At 42.6% G+C, this 20,683-nt stretch overlaps 1 protein-coding gene across 1 annotated transcript in view; it reads right to left on the reverse strand.

Moving 5' to 3' along the window:
- OTOL1 (otolin 1) overlaps positions 1-20,666 on the reverse strand; it is a 33,496-nt gene extending 12,830 nt beyond the window's left edge. The window contains exons 1-2 of the mRNA XM_073578950.1: positions 20,309-20,666; positions 5,701-5,790 (exon numbers count right to left, since the gene is read on the reverse strand). Coding sequence (XP_073435051.1) covers positions 5,701-5,790; positions 20,309-20,666 — 448 coding nt within the window. The remainder of the gene's footprint in view (positions 1-5,700; positions 5,791-20,308) is intronic.
- Positions 20,667-20,683: the final 17 nt, after the last annotated feature.

Genomic DNA, 20,683 nt, shown 5'->3' on the forward strand with positions numbered 1-20,683 from the left:
CAGCGGTGGTTATGCCCCTGACTGGTCCACATACCACAAATTTATACTTTTATTAGTGATTTTCCTTGGTTTTAAAGCTAAGTTCCATTAAATTGAAATTTGAATTGAGTCTGTCAGCACAAAATGACAGTTCAAACCTTGTTCCACCAGTTCCACCTTGCCATGGCCAAATATTTAAGTGCACCTTCCCATCTACTTGTTTTCTCTATCTCTGCCCTTCTCTAACTCTATAAAGCCAGAGCTGTCAATCAAAGAAGAGGGCTGGAGGTGGAGGAGAGGTATAACAAGTAGGTGGGAAGGTGTGTTTAAAGGTTTGGCCTCGCCATGATGCACCGAGCGCTTGTGTTTGGTTTGAAGAGTCAGTCTGGCTTGACAGTCTCCCTTTAATTCACTTGTACAGCCATTACTAAGATTATAGATCTTTGCCTGGAAAAGAAAGAAATGGACGAGCTGCAATGCCCTGTCGAACAACTTTTTAGTGGGAGAGCAAACAGTCAATCCACCAATTATCTAATATTGATGACCATTAGACCATTCTTAATGGGCCATTAGTTTTAAGGTACTGGGAAACCCCTACAAGGGTCTTTACAACCAAGTACACCCAATATTTTGGAATAAAATGATGTAGAAGCTGGCCATTTTCATAGTCATTAGACAAACTGGCAGGACATTTAATGGGAATCGGTCATCTGATTCAGGTTCTATGACAGGGCAGCATAAATCAAAACCTGACTGCATGATTCCAGCCCGGTATATTTTACTCTGAAATGCTCTGCTGTGTCAGAGAAAATATAATTTAGACCACTATAGCTGGAGAGTAAACTAATCTAGTGATGTACCTGACTGGTTCTTCCCAGCACCTATAGGACAGATTAATAGGTCTCTCCAATGGCGAGAGTCCTGTCAGTAACCTGCAGCATTGCTGGGAGGCATCAGATGGAACAGAGCCAGATTAGTCTAGTCTTCGGCTATGGTGGCCAGCTGAATAATTAAAGTATACTCTCTCTGAAATGATGGAGCGTTTCAATGTACCTGGCTTCAATTGTGCATTCAGGATCTGATTCATACTGCCCAGTATGCCCACTGGACTCAGATGGCAGGTTCACTGTAATTACCCATGCTACATTATGTGATCAGTGGTTATTATAGTCTATGTAGAATGTGGTTGTTTTGTTTGTTATGTAGATGTGTTTTTTCTAATGCTATGTTTAGTCTGCTGTAAAAACTTACCTTATTATATTTTTATTTTGCATCAAGCTGAGGCTTGGTTGCTCTCACACTGTGCAGTGTAATGTCTGGGATCCTGGGAGGGACACTCACAGAACACCCCCCCCTGCCCAGTAAATCAGAAGAGCAGCAGCTGTATTGAAGAATGTGGCCAGTTTTTACTTTTGTTTTATTCCTCATAGTGTAAGGGAGCGAGATATGATGTCTTTCTGGCTTCCCTTCTTCAGATTGCCCCTTCGTATGTTATTATGTATAGATTGCTAATTGATAATGTTTATGAGAAATGTCTGCTGTACTGCTGCATAAAAAAATATGTATTATCGCTCATCTTTAATGGTATTGCCACATGTATGTGTTACCATTGTGTAGACAGCTGTAATATATTGTCTCCTGTTTTGTGCTATGCTATTGTATAATATAGTGTGCTTGTTGTGCATGTATAGTTAGGGTAAGTTAGTGCATCCTTTTGTGGACATTAGAGGAGGGCACTTTAGTATATAGTTTACATAATTATGGGTTAGTGTTGTTCTGTTGTGGGCCACTAGATGGGGGCATACTAGTGGGCCTTATAGGTTTAGCGGATAGGATGTTCATAGAGGGTTAATTGTAGGAGGGGCTGCCGGGTAGTAAGCAGGGACCTCGTAAGAAGTTAGGTCAGATGGGGCCAGGGTGCCCTAGTATCCACATGGGCTATATGCTCAGATGGCTTGACAGCCATGCAACATTCAAGCACTGCAGCCCACGTTACCACAGCCACTGTGTGTCATAGCAGTGGGCCAGTACAGAAATGGAAAGATGTGGTGACTTATCACCTGGGGTGATGCTTTTAGGGCAGGAGTCGGCTGGACAGCTGAGGTGAAGGAAGTTGGAGCTTCGACGAGCTTGGTACAGACCGGCCGGATGCTTTACCAGAGGCAACCAAACCTGGTGACTGATGATTTCGAGTCTGGGGCGAAACATGCAGAAGGAATTAGGCTAGGAAGGAACTGGGGTCAGTCTAGGACATTCCGGTCCGGGTGTTTACTGCACAGAAGCAACAGCCAGAAAGGGAAAGATGAGGAAGCAAGTAAATGTCATAATGTACCAGCTGTGGATGTAACATGTGAAGTACTCAGTAAAGAAAGTGTTAAAGTTAACTTGGACGGTGTGTCCATTGATGGGGGTCGCCTGAAAGAGGGACCATCATTGCCTGGGAAATGCCCAGAGGAAGCTGAATCTGGAGATGCAGGTATGCCAGAGAGAAGAGTACAGTTTTCTGTAGGGGAAGGACTGGACCACGATATTGCGGTTATTCGGGTCACAACTACAGTCCTGTCCCTCCCTTACAATAGTCTCCTGAGAATTAATTTTTTTTTGTCTGTTTTATTATTCCATCATACGACTCCAGAAGCACAGATTTTTTTATTTAGAGCCAAAAATTATGATTCTCAGGGGCTTGTCTCTAGGCTGCTCTTCATTAGTACCCTGCACCAGACAATTAGTGCTAAATGAAAAGGCCCATACCTCTGGAGATGTTTGGCAGATTAAAAAAAAAAAAATACTAGACAGCATTGGGAATAAGTGAGTAAAACCCAGCCATTATTGACCTGGTGACAGGTCTTCTTTAAAGGGGATTTTGCTACCAAGATAATCATCTCAGAAAGTCATTCATGAGAGCAGAGATAAGACTTAAGGGCCTGTCACACTAATTAATATCGCTAGCAATATCGCTATAACGTCACTGGTTGAAGGTGTGGTCATGTGAGATAGATGAAGACTTGGGTGATCACAGTGGCATAGTCCTAACCATCTGTACAGGTGTTTCAGTTCGGTCAGAACTGTGGACATCTACTTTTCCCTCCATAAGGCGCTGCCTTTTTATGATTTGACAGCATCATAGAGGGTTGAAATGACACACCCACAAAGCTGAAATAAATGACATGTGTTGTTGAATGATATGAGAAATAAGAAAATAGGAAAAAATGTTATCTATATTCCTGCAACTTTCTGCAGGAAGTTACAGTGTAAGAAGTCAAATGTCCACTTTAATATTCATTCAGCACACAGATGGCTCTACGAAATACATGAGCACTCTGATCAGTTGAGCATTTATGTGTTTTCAGACACTTTGTCAGGAAATATCAGGTGGTCCGCCAATTGCTCCATAATTGGTGGGATCAGTCAACTTTCATCTAAGGGCTCATACTCACTTGCGAGAGACTCGCAAGATTCTCATGCGAGTTTGTTATGATGAGTCACCGAAGGAGGAAAAAACAAAATACCAGCTAAGTCCAGAAAAACCAGAGAGGTTGGCAGCTATCGGATTGCAGACCCCTGAACCTATCCACAACAACTAGCAGTAGCCGTGGGGGGTTCCTACGGTGCCCTAGACCCCTCGATCACAGCCGGAGAACTATATAGCCTAAAGACAGAAAGGGGAAAACTAAACTGCCCCAGAGCAGACCCCAAAGCAATAGGCAGCCCCCAACATATAATGACGGTGAAGCAAGATGAAAACACTAACACAGATAGAAAGATAGGTTGAGCAAATGATGGGGCCCAAGCTAACTACATAGGACAGGATAGGAAAGCTGCTGTCTGCCATCCGCAAAAACCCTATAAAAATGAGCCAACCGACTGATAGGAAAAACAGGCCCTGAAGTCGCTAGGCTTCAAAAGACTATATCAGCACTCAGGTATATTCTGAAGACAGAGCAAAAGATCAAAAGATCAGAGACAAAAATGGAATTCAGCTCACCCCCGGCCGGGGATGGCAGAACTCCCAAAAAACAAGGCAAAACAAAAACAAACTGAAGAGTACAAAGCAGAGCAGAAAAACTTAGCTTTGAGATGCAGGAATCAGACTGGTCTCCAAGAATCCAGCAGGAAAATCACCAGCCAGGAAGAAGGGCGTTGGCAGCCTTATATCCAGTCCTCAATTCCAGTCACCCAGTCATCATCTAGCTGCCCAGGTGTCTGATAATCAGCCTCACTACCTTCCTTCACCAGAGGAGGGAGTTCATCAGACCTCAATAGTGAAGGGAAAAATGAACTCACAACACGAGTCTCTTGCATGAAAACCTGGCACTACCGCCGGCACTCGGACCGGAGCGTGCGGCTGCATAGAAATACATGTAGCCACACTGTCACGTCGGCAGCAGTCACCGCCACCTTGCCAGCAGCGGCGGGGTCCGCCGCCGCCTCAACTCACCAGCCCATGCCTCGCCGCGCTGTGCCCGCCTCCCCCTTGCTCCCGTCCTCCCGGCTTATGGCTGTCCTGCGAAGGCACCTTAGGCCGCGGGCGCGCTCTCTGCAGGATTCTTAACCCTGCATCGCCCGCCCAGAGGCCCTGGCCGCCCAATCATCCGGCAGCGTATGGTATATCAGGCGTCTCGAAGATGGTGGATTATCGTGTGCTTCCTCTAGCGGTATTTCTGGCCAAGTTGTAGGGGGCTTCCCTACAACTTCCTTTTGGTACCCCGTGCCTTACTCTGTCCTGTGCTCCTTACTTAGTTCTGTGCTCCTTACTTAGTCCTGTGCCCTGTGTCCGTCCTGTGCTCCTTACTCAGTCCTGTCCCCCGTGTCCGCCCTGCATTCCTCTCTCAGTCCTGTACTCCTTACTCCGTCCAGTGCTCCGTGCTCTGCCCTGCGTTCCTGACCCATCCTGTATCTCTGGTTCGTTTTGTGCTCTTGTTTCACCCGTTGCTCTCTGGTCCCTTGAGCTGCCCATCTTGGTTCTAGCTGTCGCGGTCTCTATCTTCCGAGGGTCTGCCCCTAATGATCCCTGTATAGGGGTCGGCTCCACCTGGCGTGCTCGCCCTCGGGAGCTCCAGTTCCGCGATCCAGAGGGTCCACTCTCGGACGTTGCCTTTCCTGGCCATCACACCACACGCTCCGGTCCGAGTGCCAGCGGCAGTGCCAGGTTTTCATGTGAGAGACTCGCACAAGAATCGTGCGAGTCTCTCGCAAGTGAGTATGAGCTCTTATGTGTATGAGGGACTTTTGCAACTTTTAGCCATGAGATGAGCTCACTGTCAAATTTACAGTTTACTCATTCTGCATCATTCTGGTTTAGCTCAGTGGTTAACAGTGTTGCTTTTGCAGCACTGGAGTCCTGGGTTCAAATCCCAACAAGGTCAACATCTGCAAGGAGTTTGCATGTCTCCGTGTTTGCCTGGGTTTCCTCCAGACATACTAATAGGGAATGGCGCTATATAAGTGAGTAAAATAAATAAAGCTAAAAAATACATGTATTTTAAAGAAAAATTCCCACCCTCAAAATGTCCATATCTTTCAAAGGTTCAAGACAAGAGCATTGTTCAGTTTACTGTATTTTACCAGAGGTACACTATAAAAAGTGATGCCAGTTGGAAGATGAGCAGGTTGCGATTTTGTGGTTTACTAACATGTTATATTACAGGAACCTTAATTTTTATCCTATTTTTCTCTTCCATTAAATTTGAGTTAAATCAATATAATGTAATTTTCATACACCTTTGTCTCCTTTATAGCCTTTTGGGCCTGGGGGACCGGTTGCTCCATGTGGTCCTGGCAATCCTATGTCCCCAGTGTCTCCTTTAGGACCTGCAAAATAGAATGAAAAGCCGCACTTGGATTAAAATTAACATAGTGGTTTTCAATGATAGAAAATCGTCTGACAGTTCACAGGCACTGTTAATGTCATTTGATCCAGAGGAATGAAATCAATATGTAGTCAAAAATCACCTTCCAAGATCAAGAAACAAATAGCAGACATCGTGAAGAATCCCGCTCTCAGAACACCTCTGAACAGAATTTTGCATTTTTGATAAAAGGTTTGTTAAAATCAAGTATAAATGCAGCTGCGGCTTGGCAAATTGTCAATTGTACTAAGCAAATCCCAGTAATTGTGCGACTAATAATGACATTCCATATATTCCTAATCCTTATGCAATTAGGAATATAGATGTGGAAGCTGCCAACCTGATGGCTGCCACGCTATGTTGGTGTTGTAACTCGCCTTAGCAGTCTACGCTTTTGCCCCCTGGCAGAATGCCCACATTTCATAGCTGTTCCTTTTTTCTTGAGGTAGGAATAATAACGATGATGCTTATGCTTATTAGCAGCGAGGAAGAAATGGGAAGGAAGGCTTTAGGTGTATTTCTAATTTAGGGTATATGCAAAGCTATAATCAGTGCCATTAGTGACTTTACCTTTGCATGTCTTCAATTTTATAAGGAGCCATATGGAGGATTTTATTTCATTCATCCAGATTCAGGCAGAAAATAAATTGTGTCATCTGATATCATATTACTGAGTGATGCTTCCGGGAGGAATAACCCCACAATATAGTGCAAAAAAATGTATGCTCTATCAATGACACAAATAGTAGAGCACCTCTGTGTAAGAACAGAATATGGGCCCAGTGCTCTCCACATAGAGCGCTCCATTATCTACTGTAACTCTAGCCACTCCTTAGTAATTGTGAGCCAACAATTGTATTATTTGCATCCTTGCATGCAATCTAAAAATCAGTCAGAGGCTGCTTTAAGGATGTAGTTGGATCGCCTATGCTATTGAACTCCTGTATATATTGTAATGCTGGTGGGTGTGGATCCACTGTGTCACAGGCTGGGCGTACCCTGGAGTGGCATGATAAAACGACTATCTGGTGTTCAGATAGGTACCCCTCCAGGACAGTGCACGGGACTGCAGCAGGTGACCGAAGGGTCAGAGGAGCAAGAGATAGGTCTGGGGAACCAAAGCTCTGCAGTACACAGCAGGGTTAATTTCCTGCAGAGACTGGCTATTCCCCCCCAAGGCTAGATTAATTCCACATGCAGCAGCAACATAAAGGAGCACAGATAAAAAACAAGTTCAGTGGCACGGCCTGCCGCAAGCAGTAAACGCACGGTGAATGAGGCTGGGCTGAGGATACATGCTAGTTGCCACTTTGACACAGATTTACAGGTCACATCTATGGTAGACTCCTACCTATCCATCTAAAGCCTTTTACTGAGCAGTTCTTCAGGGAAGAGCACACACACCAACATACTGTAGCACCACTATTTCCTTGCACCACTATAATATAGACAATTCCAGTGCTGCAGCTAGATTGGACAAGGCAGCGTGGTTTGCTAGTTCTTCCCTGGCCTCCACCATTAGAGGCTTATTCCCTGCCAGAAGGTCTGCAACTACAGTGAGTGCATGGGTTTCAGTCACTCTTGGTCTCTGAAAAAGAAAACCAAAATGGTCTTTTTGAGCTAAATAAGAGGACCAGTAAAATGAAAATGACTTGTGGTTTTGCATTGGAGTGAAGAACACCAAATTACACCACTGCCTACCAGGACTTGCCTAACTTTAACCTGCAGGAATATAATTTACCCAATAAATGGTATCATTAAGCAACACTATTCTGACAACTAGCAGGGTGGGCAGTGGACACTTAGCCTTTTCTTACTATATGCGCGCACATGTCCTCCCCTGCAGAACCTACAAGGAAAAATGCGTCGGGAGGAAAGCACGGCTATGTAGGGCAATTACATCTTAGGGAAAGCTGTGTACTGCCCTTGTAACGGCGGAAGCTATGGAGCTTTTAGGACTATTGTTTTGACCCACAGGACCTAACAGGGTCAATGTTCCTGCTTTTACCCATTTGCAGACCTAATGAGGATGGTGTCCTTGGATATACTGCATAAGGTATCTTCTACTTTACTCTAGGTGCGTCACATATTGGGTGAGAAGTTTCCTTTTCTGCCATGTGACAGTGTGTTATAATGATATTTGTCTCCATATGCTAAAAGTTCTCTTTGTGACCACTGTCATTCTGAGGCAGAGTAGCGGAGTTTCTATCCACAGATCTATCTTCTCAATATACAATATCTATGTGAAACAAATGTGCGTATTCCTCTTTCTTAGTGACTTGTCCATCACTGTGGCTGTCTATTCATTTATTTTACCTATGTGTAACAAAGGTGTTTTCCTTTGACACTACCTTCTATGTGATTTTATACTTATAGATTAAAAGCTAAATTTTGCTTTTCTCACCTTGCTACTATATGCTAGATTATGTGAGTTTTGGGAATCAGATGTTGATTAGGGCTGCTGGCCCTTTGTTTCTTTCTGTCTCATCCTCTGCTATATTTTATCTTTAAGACAACCATGCACATTACATAAAAGTCAGCAAATTCAGCCAACTTTGTGGTGAGTGAATGACCATCCACTGTGAATAGGGGTTTTGATGGTCTACCAAAAGATTTTGTGAAAGGGTATATAGATCAGGCAGTTGGAATTCAATTGCCGATCATGTTGTCTAGAGGGGAGATGTGCCGGTACCAGATAATTCTGGAAGTGACTTTCTCATAGAGAATACCGAAACGTCTGGCGGAGCCTAGAGTCCTTGTATATGGGGAAGTCCAGAAAGATAGCTGTCAACAAAAGGATAGTAATGTAATAATTTACAGTAATTTGCTTATTTTTTAAAACTACAAGTTTTAACAAAAAGTCAGCATTTTGTAGACTTTTTTAATACACGCACATGTACGGAATTCAGCCCTTCAGTAATACAAGTGTTCTCAGCAAATTGCAAATCTAATAAGCTCAGTAATAAGCCTATACAATACTACGTTACAGCCATTTTACAGTGCTAACCAATATATAAGAGGGATCCCGCAACCTTTTATATAGTGGAAGAATATTTTAAATGGTCTCAATATTACTCCATAAATAGTTCACAACCAAAGATGTAACAACCTATAAAACTTTTGAAAAGAAAACCAAATAAGCAACTTGTAATTTTCAATAAACTGAAAGAACAGAGTCTTTGCTTTTATTAGGCTGCCCTATAGTTTACGATATACAAGACTTCAAATCTTGCCTGGCCTGAGAACAGTGTGTTTCAAATGCTGGTTCTCCTAGTGATTTGTGGATCCAATAAAAATCTAGAAGTATTTTTCCCTCTTTTGTTTCAGAACAAATGCAATAATGGAAAACAAAACACAATCTGAATTATCCGTCAATAAGCAATAAAAAAAGTGAAAAGTAATTATACATCATAAGTAATCTGAAGAATATTTCACCAAGAAAATGCTCATCTTCGTAATATCAATTCAACTGTAATATTAATTTTGACTACTAGAAGATGCACTTCTTTCATTATATGAGCTAGATGAAAGGAAAAAGGGAACATATTAGTGAATGTGTACAAAGGTTATAGAACATCTTTGCTGAACAGATACACATGCAGAAGAGCTAACTTGTCATTGAATTGCTTTTCTTTTACACCATGATTAGTTTTCTTTGTATGGTAAATCATGCGGGGTTAACAATTATTCACCTTCTCAAAGAGTACACAATGGTCCGCAAGTATCAAACAATATATCAAAGATTATTTACACCAAAAAGAACTTACCTTGGTTAGTTCTTCTTTATCATTTTTATCGCTATTCTGATCCATCAAAGGATCAAGCACTTTTTCAGGTTTTATTGTACATGCACTTTCAGCAGCTCCAAAAATATTTTCTCGTTTCGATATACAAATGATTTTTTCCCCCTTTTTTTGCGATACATGGGGTTTAATTTTATATAATTTTGATATTCATTTTTTATATAGAGAAATATGTAAGGAAAATAGGAAATACATGTCTATTTTTCACTTTTTAAATTTTTGACTGTGGCCATGAAGAACTGCTATATATTTTTTCAATGGGGCAGAGCTAAAAACTCTTCAGACTAGTAGACTAGTAGTGTTTATTTTTTTTATTTTACACACTATGCCCCTCATACAATCTTAAAGAGAACCTGACAGCTGATACATGATACCCAATCCAATATGTATCAGGCACTGACTCTATGAATTCAGCCAGGTATATTTGACTCTGAAACTCTGTGGTGTTTCAGAGAAAAACATACTTTAAAAGCTTGAGTGTTATGATAGAGTCACCGTAGGAGGCAGACACAAAAAGAGAAGCTACGTCCAGAAAACCAGAGAAGTTGGCAACTATCAGATTGCAGACCCCTGAACCTATCAACACAACTAGCAGTAGCCGTGGGGGGTTCCTACGGAGCCCTAGACCCCTCGATCACAGCCGGAGAGATAAATAGCCTAAAGACAGAAAAGGAAATCTAAACTGCCCCAGAGCAGACCCCAAAGCAAAAGGCAGCCCCCAACATATAATGACGGTGAAGCAAGATGAAAAAACTCTCACAAAGATAGAAAGATAGCTTGGGCCCCAACGTTTGCTCAGCCTAACTAACCAGGACAGGAAAGGAAGGTTGCTGTCTGCAATCTGCCAAAACCCTATCAAAGACATAATCCAACAGACTGATATGGAAAAAGACCCTGAAGCAGCTAGGCTTCAAAACTATATCAGCACTCAGGTATTTTCTGAAGACAGAGCTAAAGGAATTCAGCTCACCCCAGAAGGGAATGGCAGAAATCCAGAAAGACAAAGCAAAAAACAAAGTCAAAGTACAAATGCAAAAAGCTGAGCAGAAAACTTAGCTTTAGAAGAGCAGGAATTCAGACTGGTCTCCAAGGATCCCACAGAGAAATCACCCGCAGGGCAGAAGGGCGTCGGCGGCCTTATATCCAGTCAGTAACTCCACTCAGCCAGTCATCATCATTAGTCTCAGCTGCTTGATAATCAGGCTCACTACCTTTCTTTACCAGAAGAGGGAGTTCACCGGGCCTCAGTGGTGGAGGGGAAAATGAACTCACAACTCACTGAACTCACAACTCACAGTACCTCCCCCTTGAGGAGGGGTCACCGAACCCTCAGCCACGCCACCAGGGCGATCAGGGTGAGCCCGATGAAAGGCACGCAGCAATCTTTTGGCATGAATATCAGAGGCAGAGACCCAGGAATTATCCTCCTGACCATAACCCTTCCACTTAACCAAATACTGGAGTCTCCGTCTAGCAAGACGGGAATCCAGTATTTTCTCTACCTCATATTCCATGTTACCTTCAACCAATACAGGGTCTGGAGGTGCCACCCCCGGAACAACAGGTTCAACAAACCTCTTCAACAAAGACTTATGGAACACATTATGGATTTTAAATGTGACAGGAAGAGCCAAACGAAAAGAGACCGGATTAATAATCTCCAAAATCTTGTAAGGTCCAATAAATCTAGGCTTAAACTTAGGAGAAGCCACCTTCATAGCAATATTTTTTGATGATAACCAAACCATATCACCAACCTTAAACTGGGGACCAATGGTCCTATGTCGGTTGGAAAACCGCTGGGCCTTTTCCTGGGAGAGAGATAACTTATCCACCACTTGGTCCCAGATCTGGTGCATTCTCTCCACCACAGTGTCAACACCTGGGCAGGCAGAGGGCTCCACCTGCCCTGAAGAAAATCGAGGATGAAACCCAAAGTTACAAAAAAAAGGTGACATCAAAGTGGCAGAACTAGCTCTATTATTTAAAGCAAATTCGGCCAAGGGCAAAAATGAAACCCAATCATCCTGATCAGCGGAAATAAAACATCTCAAATACGACTCCAAGGTCTGGTTTGTTCTCTCTGTCTGCCCATTGGTCTGAGGGTGAAAAGCAGAGGAGAAGGACAACTGAATTCCCAGCTTGGAACAGAAAGTTCTCCAAAATCTAGACACAAACTGAACTCCTCTGTCAGATACAATGTTCTCAGGAATCCCGTGCAAGCGAACCACCTGTTGCAAAAACAGGGGCACCAACTCAGAGGAAGACGGCAACTTTGGGAGTGGTACAAGATGAACCATTTTAGATAACCTATCACAAATCACCCAAATAACAGTCATCCTTTGAGAGACAGGCATATCAGAGATGAAATCCATTGAAATATGGGTCCATGGCCTCTTGGGGACAGGCAAAGGCATCAACAACCAACTAGAGCGAGAACACGATTTAGACCGGGAGCAAGTCGCACAGGACTGCACAAAATTCCTGACATCACGAAACAAGGAGGGCCACCAAAAAGACTGACTCACGAGATCTCTAGTACCAAAATTACCTGGATGACCAGCCAAAGCAGAGCAATGAACTTCAGACATCACTCTCTTCTTCCACTGGTCAGGAACATACAACTTTCCACTGGGACAACGCTCAGGTTTGTCCTCCTGGAACTCTTCTAGAGCACGTCTCAAATCGGGCGAGATGGCAGAAAGAACTACCCCTTCGCCTAAGATGGTAGCAGGCTTGGTCACCACAGGAGAATCAGCAAAGAAGCTCCTAGAGAGGGCGTCTGCCTTGACATTCTTAGTTCCAGGAAGAAAAGAAACCACAAAATCAAAACGTGTAAAAAACAAGGCCCACCTAGTCTGTCTAGGGTTCAAGCGCTTAGCCGACTCCAGGTAAATCAAATTCTTGTGGTCAGTGAGGACCACGACTTGATGCTTAGCTCTCTCCAACCAATGTCTCCACTCCTCAAATGCCCATTTCATGGCCAACAGTTCCCGATTCCCCACATCATAGTTACGTTCAGATGGAGAGAACTTTCGGGAAAAGAAAGCACAGGGATTCATTTTAGATGTTACAGGATCCCTTTGGGACAAAACAGCTCCTGCACCAATCTCAGAAACATCCACCTCTACCTGGAACGGAAGTGAGACATCAGGTTGCCACAAAACCGGGGCGGAGGTGAATCTTCGCTTCAGCTCCTGAAAGGAAGAAACAGCCTCCAGAGACCAATTTAACACATCAGCACCCTTCTTAGTCAAATCAGTCAATGGCTTGGCAATACTAGAAAATTTTGCTATAAATTTCCGATAAAAATTAGCAAAACCCAAAAACTTCTGGAGGGCCTTCAAAGAAGTGGGCTGAACCCAATCGTAAATGGCCTGTACCTTGGCCGGGTCCATTTCAATAGTTGATGGAGACAAAATAAATCCCAAAAAAGAAATCCTCTGTACTCCAAAAAGGCATTTAGATCCTTTGACATACAGGGAATTCTCCCTCAAGATCCGGAACACAGTCCGAATATGTTCCACATGAGAATCCCAATCCTTGGAGAAGATCAAAATATCATCCAGATAGATAATCAAAAATTTATCGACAAAATCTCGGAAAATATCGTTCATGAAGCACTGGAAGACAGAAGGGGCATTAGTGAGCCCAAAAGGCATCACCAGGTACTCAAAATGTCCCCCCGGAGTATTAAACGCCGTCTTCCATTCATCCCCATGCTTAATGCAAATAAGATTATACACCCCCCTGAGGTCAAGCTTGGTAAACCAGCAAGCACCTTTAACTCTAGAGAATAGATCCGAAATCAGGGGTAACGGATACTGATATTTAACAGTAATTTTGTTGAGGGCACGATAATCAATACAAGGTCTTAATGATCCATCCTTTTTGGCTACAAAAAAAAAAACCGGCACCTAAGGGTGACGAGGATGGTCTAATATGACCCTTCTCCAATGCCTCCTTAATATAGGATGGCATAGCCTCGTGCTCGGGTACAGATGAATTGAAGAGCCGACCCTTGGGAAATTTACACCCCGGGCTCAGTTCAATTGCACAGTCATAACTCCTATGAGGAGGCAAAGACGCAGACTCATTCTCACTAAATACATCATAAAAGTCTGCCAAATAGTCAGGAACATCATGCGACTGAGGAGAGGTGGAAAACACCGGAGCCTCAATAAAGGCACACCGACAACCCCAACTCACCACAGACACAGATTTCCAATCCAAAACTGGATTATGAATTTGTAACCAGGGAAACCCCAGAACAATAGTATCATGCAGATTATGCAACACCAAAAATCTGCAATTTTCTTGATGGTCTGGGGCGACCCGCATTACCACCTGGGTCCAAAACTGAGGTTTATTTTTCGCCAAAGGAGTAGCATCAATCCCCCTCAAAGGGATAGGCGTCTGCAGGGGTGTCATCGGAAATCCACAACATTTAGCAAAATCCAAGTCCATTGGGTTTAGGGCTGCTCCTGAATCCACAAAAGCCTTGGCGGAAAATGTGGACAGGGAGCAGATCAGAGTAATAGCCAGAAGAAACTTAGGTTGAACACCACCAACAGAAAACATGTGTGCAAAGCGTTTCTCTCGTTTAGGAAAGACAGAAATAATATGCGAGGCATCTCCACAGAAAAAACACAGCTTATTACGCCTTCTGAACTCCTGACGCTGCTCTCTGGACAAAACTCTATCACATTGCATAGGTTCAGACACCTGTTCAACTGGTGGCAACACCTCTCGTGCAATCCTGCGTTCACGCAAACGCCGATCAGCCTGAATAGCTAATGACATAGAATCATCCAGACCAGAGGGAACAAGAAATCCCACCATAGTATCTTTTACGGCTTCTGACAAACCCTTCTGAAAGAGAGCTGCCAAGGCATTATCATTCCAGGTAGTAAGGACCGCCCACTTTTGGAATTTTTGACAGTACAATTCTGCAGAATCTTGACCCTGGCTCAATGCCAACAGGGTCTTTTCAGCCTGATCAATAGCATTAGGTTCGTCATACAACAACCCCAAGGCTTGAAAAAATGCGTTCACATTAGTCAGAATAGGATCATCTGGTTTCAAAGAAAACGCCCAATCCTGGGGATCGCCACGCAGCAAAGAGATAACAATTTTAACCTGCTGCGTGGAGCTCCCTGACGAGTTAGGCTTCAAGGCAAAAAACAATTTACAATTATTTTTGAAATTCAAAAATTTAGACCGATCCCAAAAAATACATCAGGTGTAGGAATCTTTGGTTCAGCAGCATGTGAATGAGCAAGTTAGGCGGAAATTCCCCGCACTTCCGCAGCGAGCTGCTCCACACGATCAGACAATTGCTTTATCTCCATTGAGAGAAAGAAAAAAATTCCCCCTACGGCCTCAGAGATATAGAGGAAAAAATATACACACTTTTTTCTTTTTTTTTTTTTTTTTTTTTTTTTTACAATTCTTTCTTGCTATTGAGTACCCTAGGATCTGCGGTATGGCGGGTGATTCTGTTATGATAGAGTCACCGTAGGAGGCAGACACAAAAATAGAAGCTACGTCCAGAAAACCAGAGAAGTTGGCAACTATCAGATTGCAGACCCCTGAACCTATCAACACAACTAGCAGTAGCCGTGGGGGGTTCCTACGGAGCCCTAGACCCCTCGATCACAGCCGGAGAGATAAATAGCCTAAAGACAGAAAAGGAAATCTGAACTGCCCCAGAGCAGACCCCATAGCAAAAGGCAGCCCCCAACATATAATGAAGGTGAAGCAAGATGAAAAAACACTCACAAAGATAGAAAGATAGGCTGAGCAAACGTTGGGGCCCAAGCTAACTAAACAGGACAGGAAAGGAAGGTTGCTGTCTGCAATCTGCCAAAACCCTATCAAAGACATAAGCCAACAGGCTGATATGGAAAAAGACCCTGAAGCAGCTAGGCTTCAAAACTATATCAGCACTCAGGTATTTTCTGAAGACAGAGCTAAAGGAATTCAGCTCACCCCAGAAGGGAATGGCAGAAATCCAGAAAAGCAAAGCACAAAACAAAGTCAAAGCACAAATGCAAAAAGCTGAGCAGAAAACTTAGCTTTAGAAGAGCAGGAATTCATAGAATCATAGAATCGTAGAGTTGGAAGGGACCTCCTGGGCCATCTGGTCCAACCCCCTGCTCAAAGCAGGATTCGCTAAATCATCCCAGTCAGATGTCTGTCCAGCCTCTGTTTGAAGACTTCCATTGAAGGAGAACTCACCACTTCTCGTGGCAGCCTGTTCCACTCATTGATCACTCTAACTGTCAAAAAGTTTTTTCTAATATCTAATCTGTGTCTCCTCCCATTCAGTTTCATCCCATTGCTTCTAGTCTTTCCTTGTGCAAATGAGAATAAAGTTGATCCTTCTACAATGTGACAGCCCTTTAGATATTTGTAGACAGCTATTAAGTCTCCTCTCAGTCTTCTCTTTTGCAAACTAAACATTCCCAAATCCTGCAACCTTTCCTCATAAGACAGGGTTTGCAGACCGGTCACCATTCTGGTCGCTCTTTTCTGAACTTGCTCCAGTTTGTTGATGTCTTTTTTAAAATGTGGTGCCCAAAACTGGACACAATATTCCACATGAGGTCTGACCAAAGAGGAGTAGAGGGAAATAATGACTTCACGTGATCTAGACTGTATGCTTCTGTTAATACATCCTAGAATTGCATTTGCTTTTTTGGCTGCTGCATCACACTGTTGACTCATATTCAGTCTGTGATCTATTAGTATACCCAAGTCTTTTTCACATGTGCTGTCACTTAGCCCTATTTCTCCCATTCTATATATGCTTTTTTCATTTTTATTGCCCAGATGTAGTACTTTGCATTTCTCCCTGTTAAAAACCATTCTGTTAGTTGCTGCCCACTTCTCCAGTTTATTTAAATCTTTTTGAATCCTCTCTGTCTCTTCTCTAGTATTAGCTATCCCTCCTAGCTTTGTGTCATCAGCAAATTTAATCAGTTTACCCTCAATTCCTTCATCTAAATCGTTGATAAAGATGTTGAACAATACAGGGCCCAGGACAGAGCCCTGTGGTACCCCACTTGAGACATTCTTCCAACTGGATGTGCAGCCATTTACGACCACTCTTGGGTCCGATCACTAAGCCAGCTATGAATCCACCTAACAGTTGCCTTGTCCATTCCATACTTAGTCATTTTTTCAATAACGATTGTATGAGAGACTTTGTCAAATGCTTTGCTGAAGTCAAGATATACTATATCTACAGCATTTCCTTGATCCACCCAATCAGTGATACCGTCATAGAAGGAAATTAAGTTAGTCTGACATGACTTATTAGTTACAAACCCATGCTGACTCTGTTTAATCACTTCATTCTTATCCAGGTATTGACATACATGTTATTTAATAATTTGTTCAAAGATCTTTCCTGGTATAGAAGTCAGACTCACCGGCCTATAGTTGCCTGGGTCCACCTTCTTCCCCTTTTTGAAGATAGGAACAACATTTGCTCTTCTCCAGTCTTCTGGCACTTCTCCTGTTCTCCAAGAATTTTCAAAGATTATGGAGAGGGGTTCAAAAATTTCTTCTGCTATCTCCTTCAGTAATCTGGGGTGTAATTCATCTGGACCTGGAGACTTGAATTCATTTAGGTTAGCTAAGTGTTTCCTCACTATCTTTCTGTTTATAGATATCCTGGATTCTTCTATTCCCTTAATAGGACAGTGAATAACAGTTGATGTTACATTTCCTTTCTCAGAGAAAACAGATGCAAAAAGGAATTTAAAAGTTCAGCCTTCTCAACATCCTGTCTTACCATTTCATCATTTTCATCCTGTAAAAATCCTATAGCATCTTTGACTTATCTTTTACTTTTGACATATCCCCAAAATCCTTTATTATTGCTTTTGACATCTCTTGCAAGCCTCAATTCATTGTCAGCTTTAGTAATCTGATTTGTGCCCTGCAGGTTGTGCAGACAGCATTATATTCTTCTTTAGATATGCCTCCCTCTTTCCATTTTATAAACATTTTTTTCTTCCTTTTTAGCATGTGCTTAAGTTCTGTGTTCATCCATCCTGGTTTCCTTAAATGCTTCCTTCTTCCCTCTTTTCGGAATTGTTAACAACTGTGCTTTGAGAATTTCATTTTTCAAGATTTCCCATCCATGTTCTGTCCTTGTATTCTTACCCAAACAGTTTCCACAGAACTCCCAGTCTCTGAAGCTTCAATCTCTGTGCAGATATACGCATTTCTAACATACAATGCGACACCCCCTCCTCGTTTATCAAGTCTGTTTCTTGCAAATAAGTTGTATCCTTCTAGTCTTGTATTCCAATCATGTGTATTGTCCCACCAAGTTTCAGTGATTCCAATGACATCATATTTCTTTTCCTGTGTTAGTAGTTCCAATTCTCTTTGTTTGTTGCCCATGCTTTGTGCATTAGTATAGAAACATTTTAGTTTGTGATTGGTTTCTCTTTCTCCAATATTTTTATTAATTAGATTCTTTCATCTTTGTTCTTTCTTTCCACTTCTAATAGCAGAGTTCTCAATAGCATTTGTCAGGTGTATGGCTTTTTCTGGTCTTTTGCTTCCCTTCCCATGTTGTTCTAGTTTAAATTCAGACTGGTCTCCAAGGGTCCCACAGAGAAATCACCCGCAGGGCAGAAGGGCGTCGGCGGCCTTATATCCAGTCAGTAACTCCACTCAGCCAGTCATCATCATTAGTCTCAGCTGCTTGATAATCAGGCTCACTACCTTTCTTTACCAGAAGAGGGAGTTCATCGGGCCTCAGTGGTGGAGGGGAAAATGAACTCACAACACTTGAGACTAGATGGATTGTGGACCCCAAATGGCATCTCCCTGCCCACTGACCTGGATTGACAGACCTGTCAATCCAGGGCAGCTGTCAGGAAAAGCTGACGGGGATACCTGGATGAGTTTGTACAGCCTGTGCTTGATACATGCTGTACATGAATTGTGAAGCATGTATCAACTGTCATATTCCCTTTAAGGTCAATTGCTGTTTTCCCTTGTAATGGGCTGGTATGTTAGCCCCTGTTATAGGGATATTTCAGCCTCATAGCTGCATAGTAGAGCTGACTGGGTCTCCAAAGGACCCAGAAGGTTTTGCTCATTCACTACATCCAGTGTTCAAATGTTCACTAGGTTCAGAGAAGGAAGCACTGTCAGTGTACTGCATTCCTAATCTATATACCCAAATGCTGGTTCAGCGTAAAGGAGTGTAAGGAAATCAAGAAGGTAAACATGGTAATAAAATATGCTTATCTTCTCTCTGGGAAGTCTGGCTGTGTCTGCAGCCAACTCTCTTTGCTTACAGCTGCACTATCTTGTGCAAGGTGATTACAATGTATTGCCATTTTAGAACAGTAATGCAGAGTATATGTGTTCTCCCAGCAGGATACAATTTGGCCTGGATTTTGCCTAAGGTTGAGGACCTGCAGTGATGTCACAATCACAAAGGTGGGTGTGGTTATGGGCTACATAATGGAGTTTGTTGTTTGGCACATGGTCTGTGTGTGCAGGGTATGAGGAGCTGGGCTGGAGTTAGCCTGAACTTGTTCTATTGGACTACACCTGCTGCAAAGGTTTTGCGTCTAGACTCATAGCAACCCAGGGAATGACACCTGGCGGACGTCGCTGACCTGGCAGCTGCTTAGTTAAGCCTGTCTCGTGCAAGGGTGAGTCGGAGACCAGTGGTTCTCCAGTGGTTCTCCATATGTTTGTGTTTTTTTCCTTACTTTCTGATACTTAGTGTTTAAAGTGTCATTAAACCACTGAAGTTTGGACTCTAAGCCTGTGTGTTGCCTCATTACTGGGGCCCCGCCACTGCCTACCAGAGCAAATCCCTACACCAGGTATTTCTACACTATGGGCAGGCTAGAAGTAATTTATTTAATAAAATATCTTCTGTTCGCATCCATTCCAAATGCTATTTTTTTTTTTTTTTGGTATGGACTGAAGTGCTAAGTCGGCAGAATTTTTTTTTTAATTAAAATAATGAATAGAAGAAAGAGCAGAAACTTGTGTTGTTGTTTTTTCACATTATAGTATATAGGAAATTGATACCAAAGGAGGGTAATCTGTTAAGCTTTACATTTTAAAGCCTCTGTAGAGTTTACAGCATGCGCATTTCTTAATGTGTAATTATCACCAATTCATGGCTGTCTTTTATTGTTTAAGAAAACAATTGGTAGGCAAATAATGGTGATTTTAGTGATTAACATCTATCAAAAAAATGCTGTCCAGTGTCGAAAAATGACACCCCAACTTGGGTCCAAACATTTGGTTTGTTGAATCCCTACAAGCAGAGTGAACAACTCTCTGCTGTCCCCCTCGCAGTGAAACTGCGAGCGAGATCTTGGATGTTAGCTTGCAATCTTGCGCTTTGAGCTAAACAATCTCTGCTAAATCCTAAATAAGCAATTACAGAACTTTCTTATTTTCTCGTGTACTATTGATAAATGAGAGAAATTAAAATGAAGATAACTTTTTAAATGAACCATGAGCTAATTACTCTATTTTTGTAGAGGAATAAGGACGTATTGAACTAAATTATATGGTATAGTCGTTAGTACCTGAGACCAGTTCTCATACTATTTGTTCATTGGCATGTGCTGCATTAATAGAATCCGTTCTTTGCTTTCAGTTGCATATGTATTCATTTACCTGGGAGTCCCATGGGTCCAGCTTCCCCCTTTGGTCCAGCCATAGGTGAACAGCAATCACAGCAGTTAAAGAAGAAATCTGCTGTTTCAAGAGTGAAATTATCAAAAGGGTATAAAGTGGTGGCAGTTCTAAAATCAGGGTGTAAAGTGGCCGGCTCAGTGGTGGTGTCACTTGTCTCAGATAACTCGGTGAAGACAGTCTCCTCTGTTGGTGGTGCAAATGAAGTCTCAAACGCATTGGCAATCTCCATATTATAGACTTTTTTAGTATACTTTGCTGGCGGAGTCGTTTTTGCTTCCAAATAAACAGTAGCGACAACAGTTATAAAAGTAGCTGTCGGCCAAGATAAGCGTCCCATTTTTGTATCTGTCAAAA

The sequence above is a fragment of the Dendrobates tinctorius genome, unplaced genomic scaffold (genome assembly GCF_039654945.1).
Source record: "Dendrobates tinctorius isolate UK_male_01 unplaced genomic scaffold, ASM3965494v1 ptg000060l, whole genome shotgun sequence".
NCBI classification, from domain to species: domain Eukaryota; kingdom Metazoa; phylum Chordata; class Amphibia; order Anura; family Dendrobatidae; genus Dendrobates; species Dendrobates tinctorius.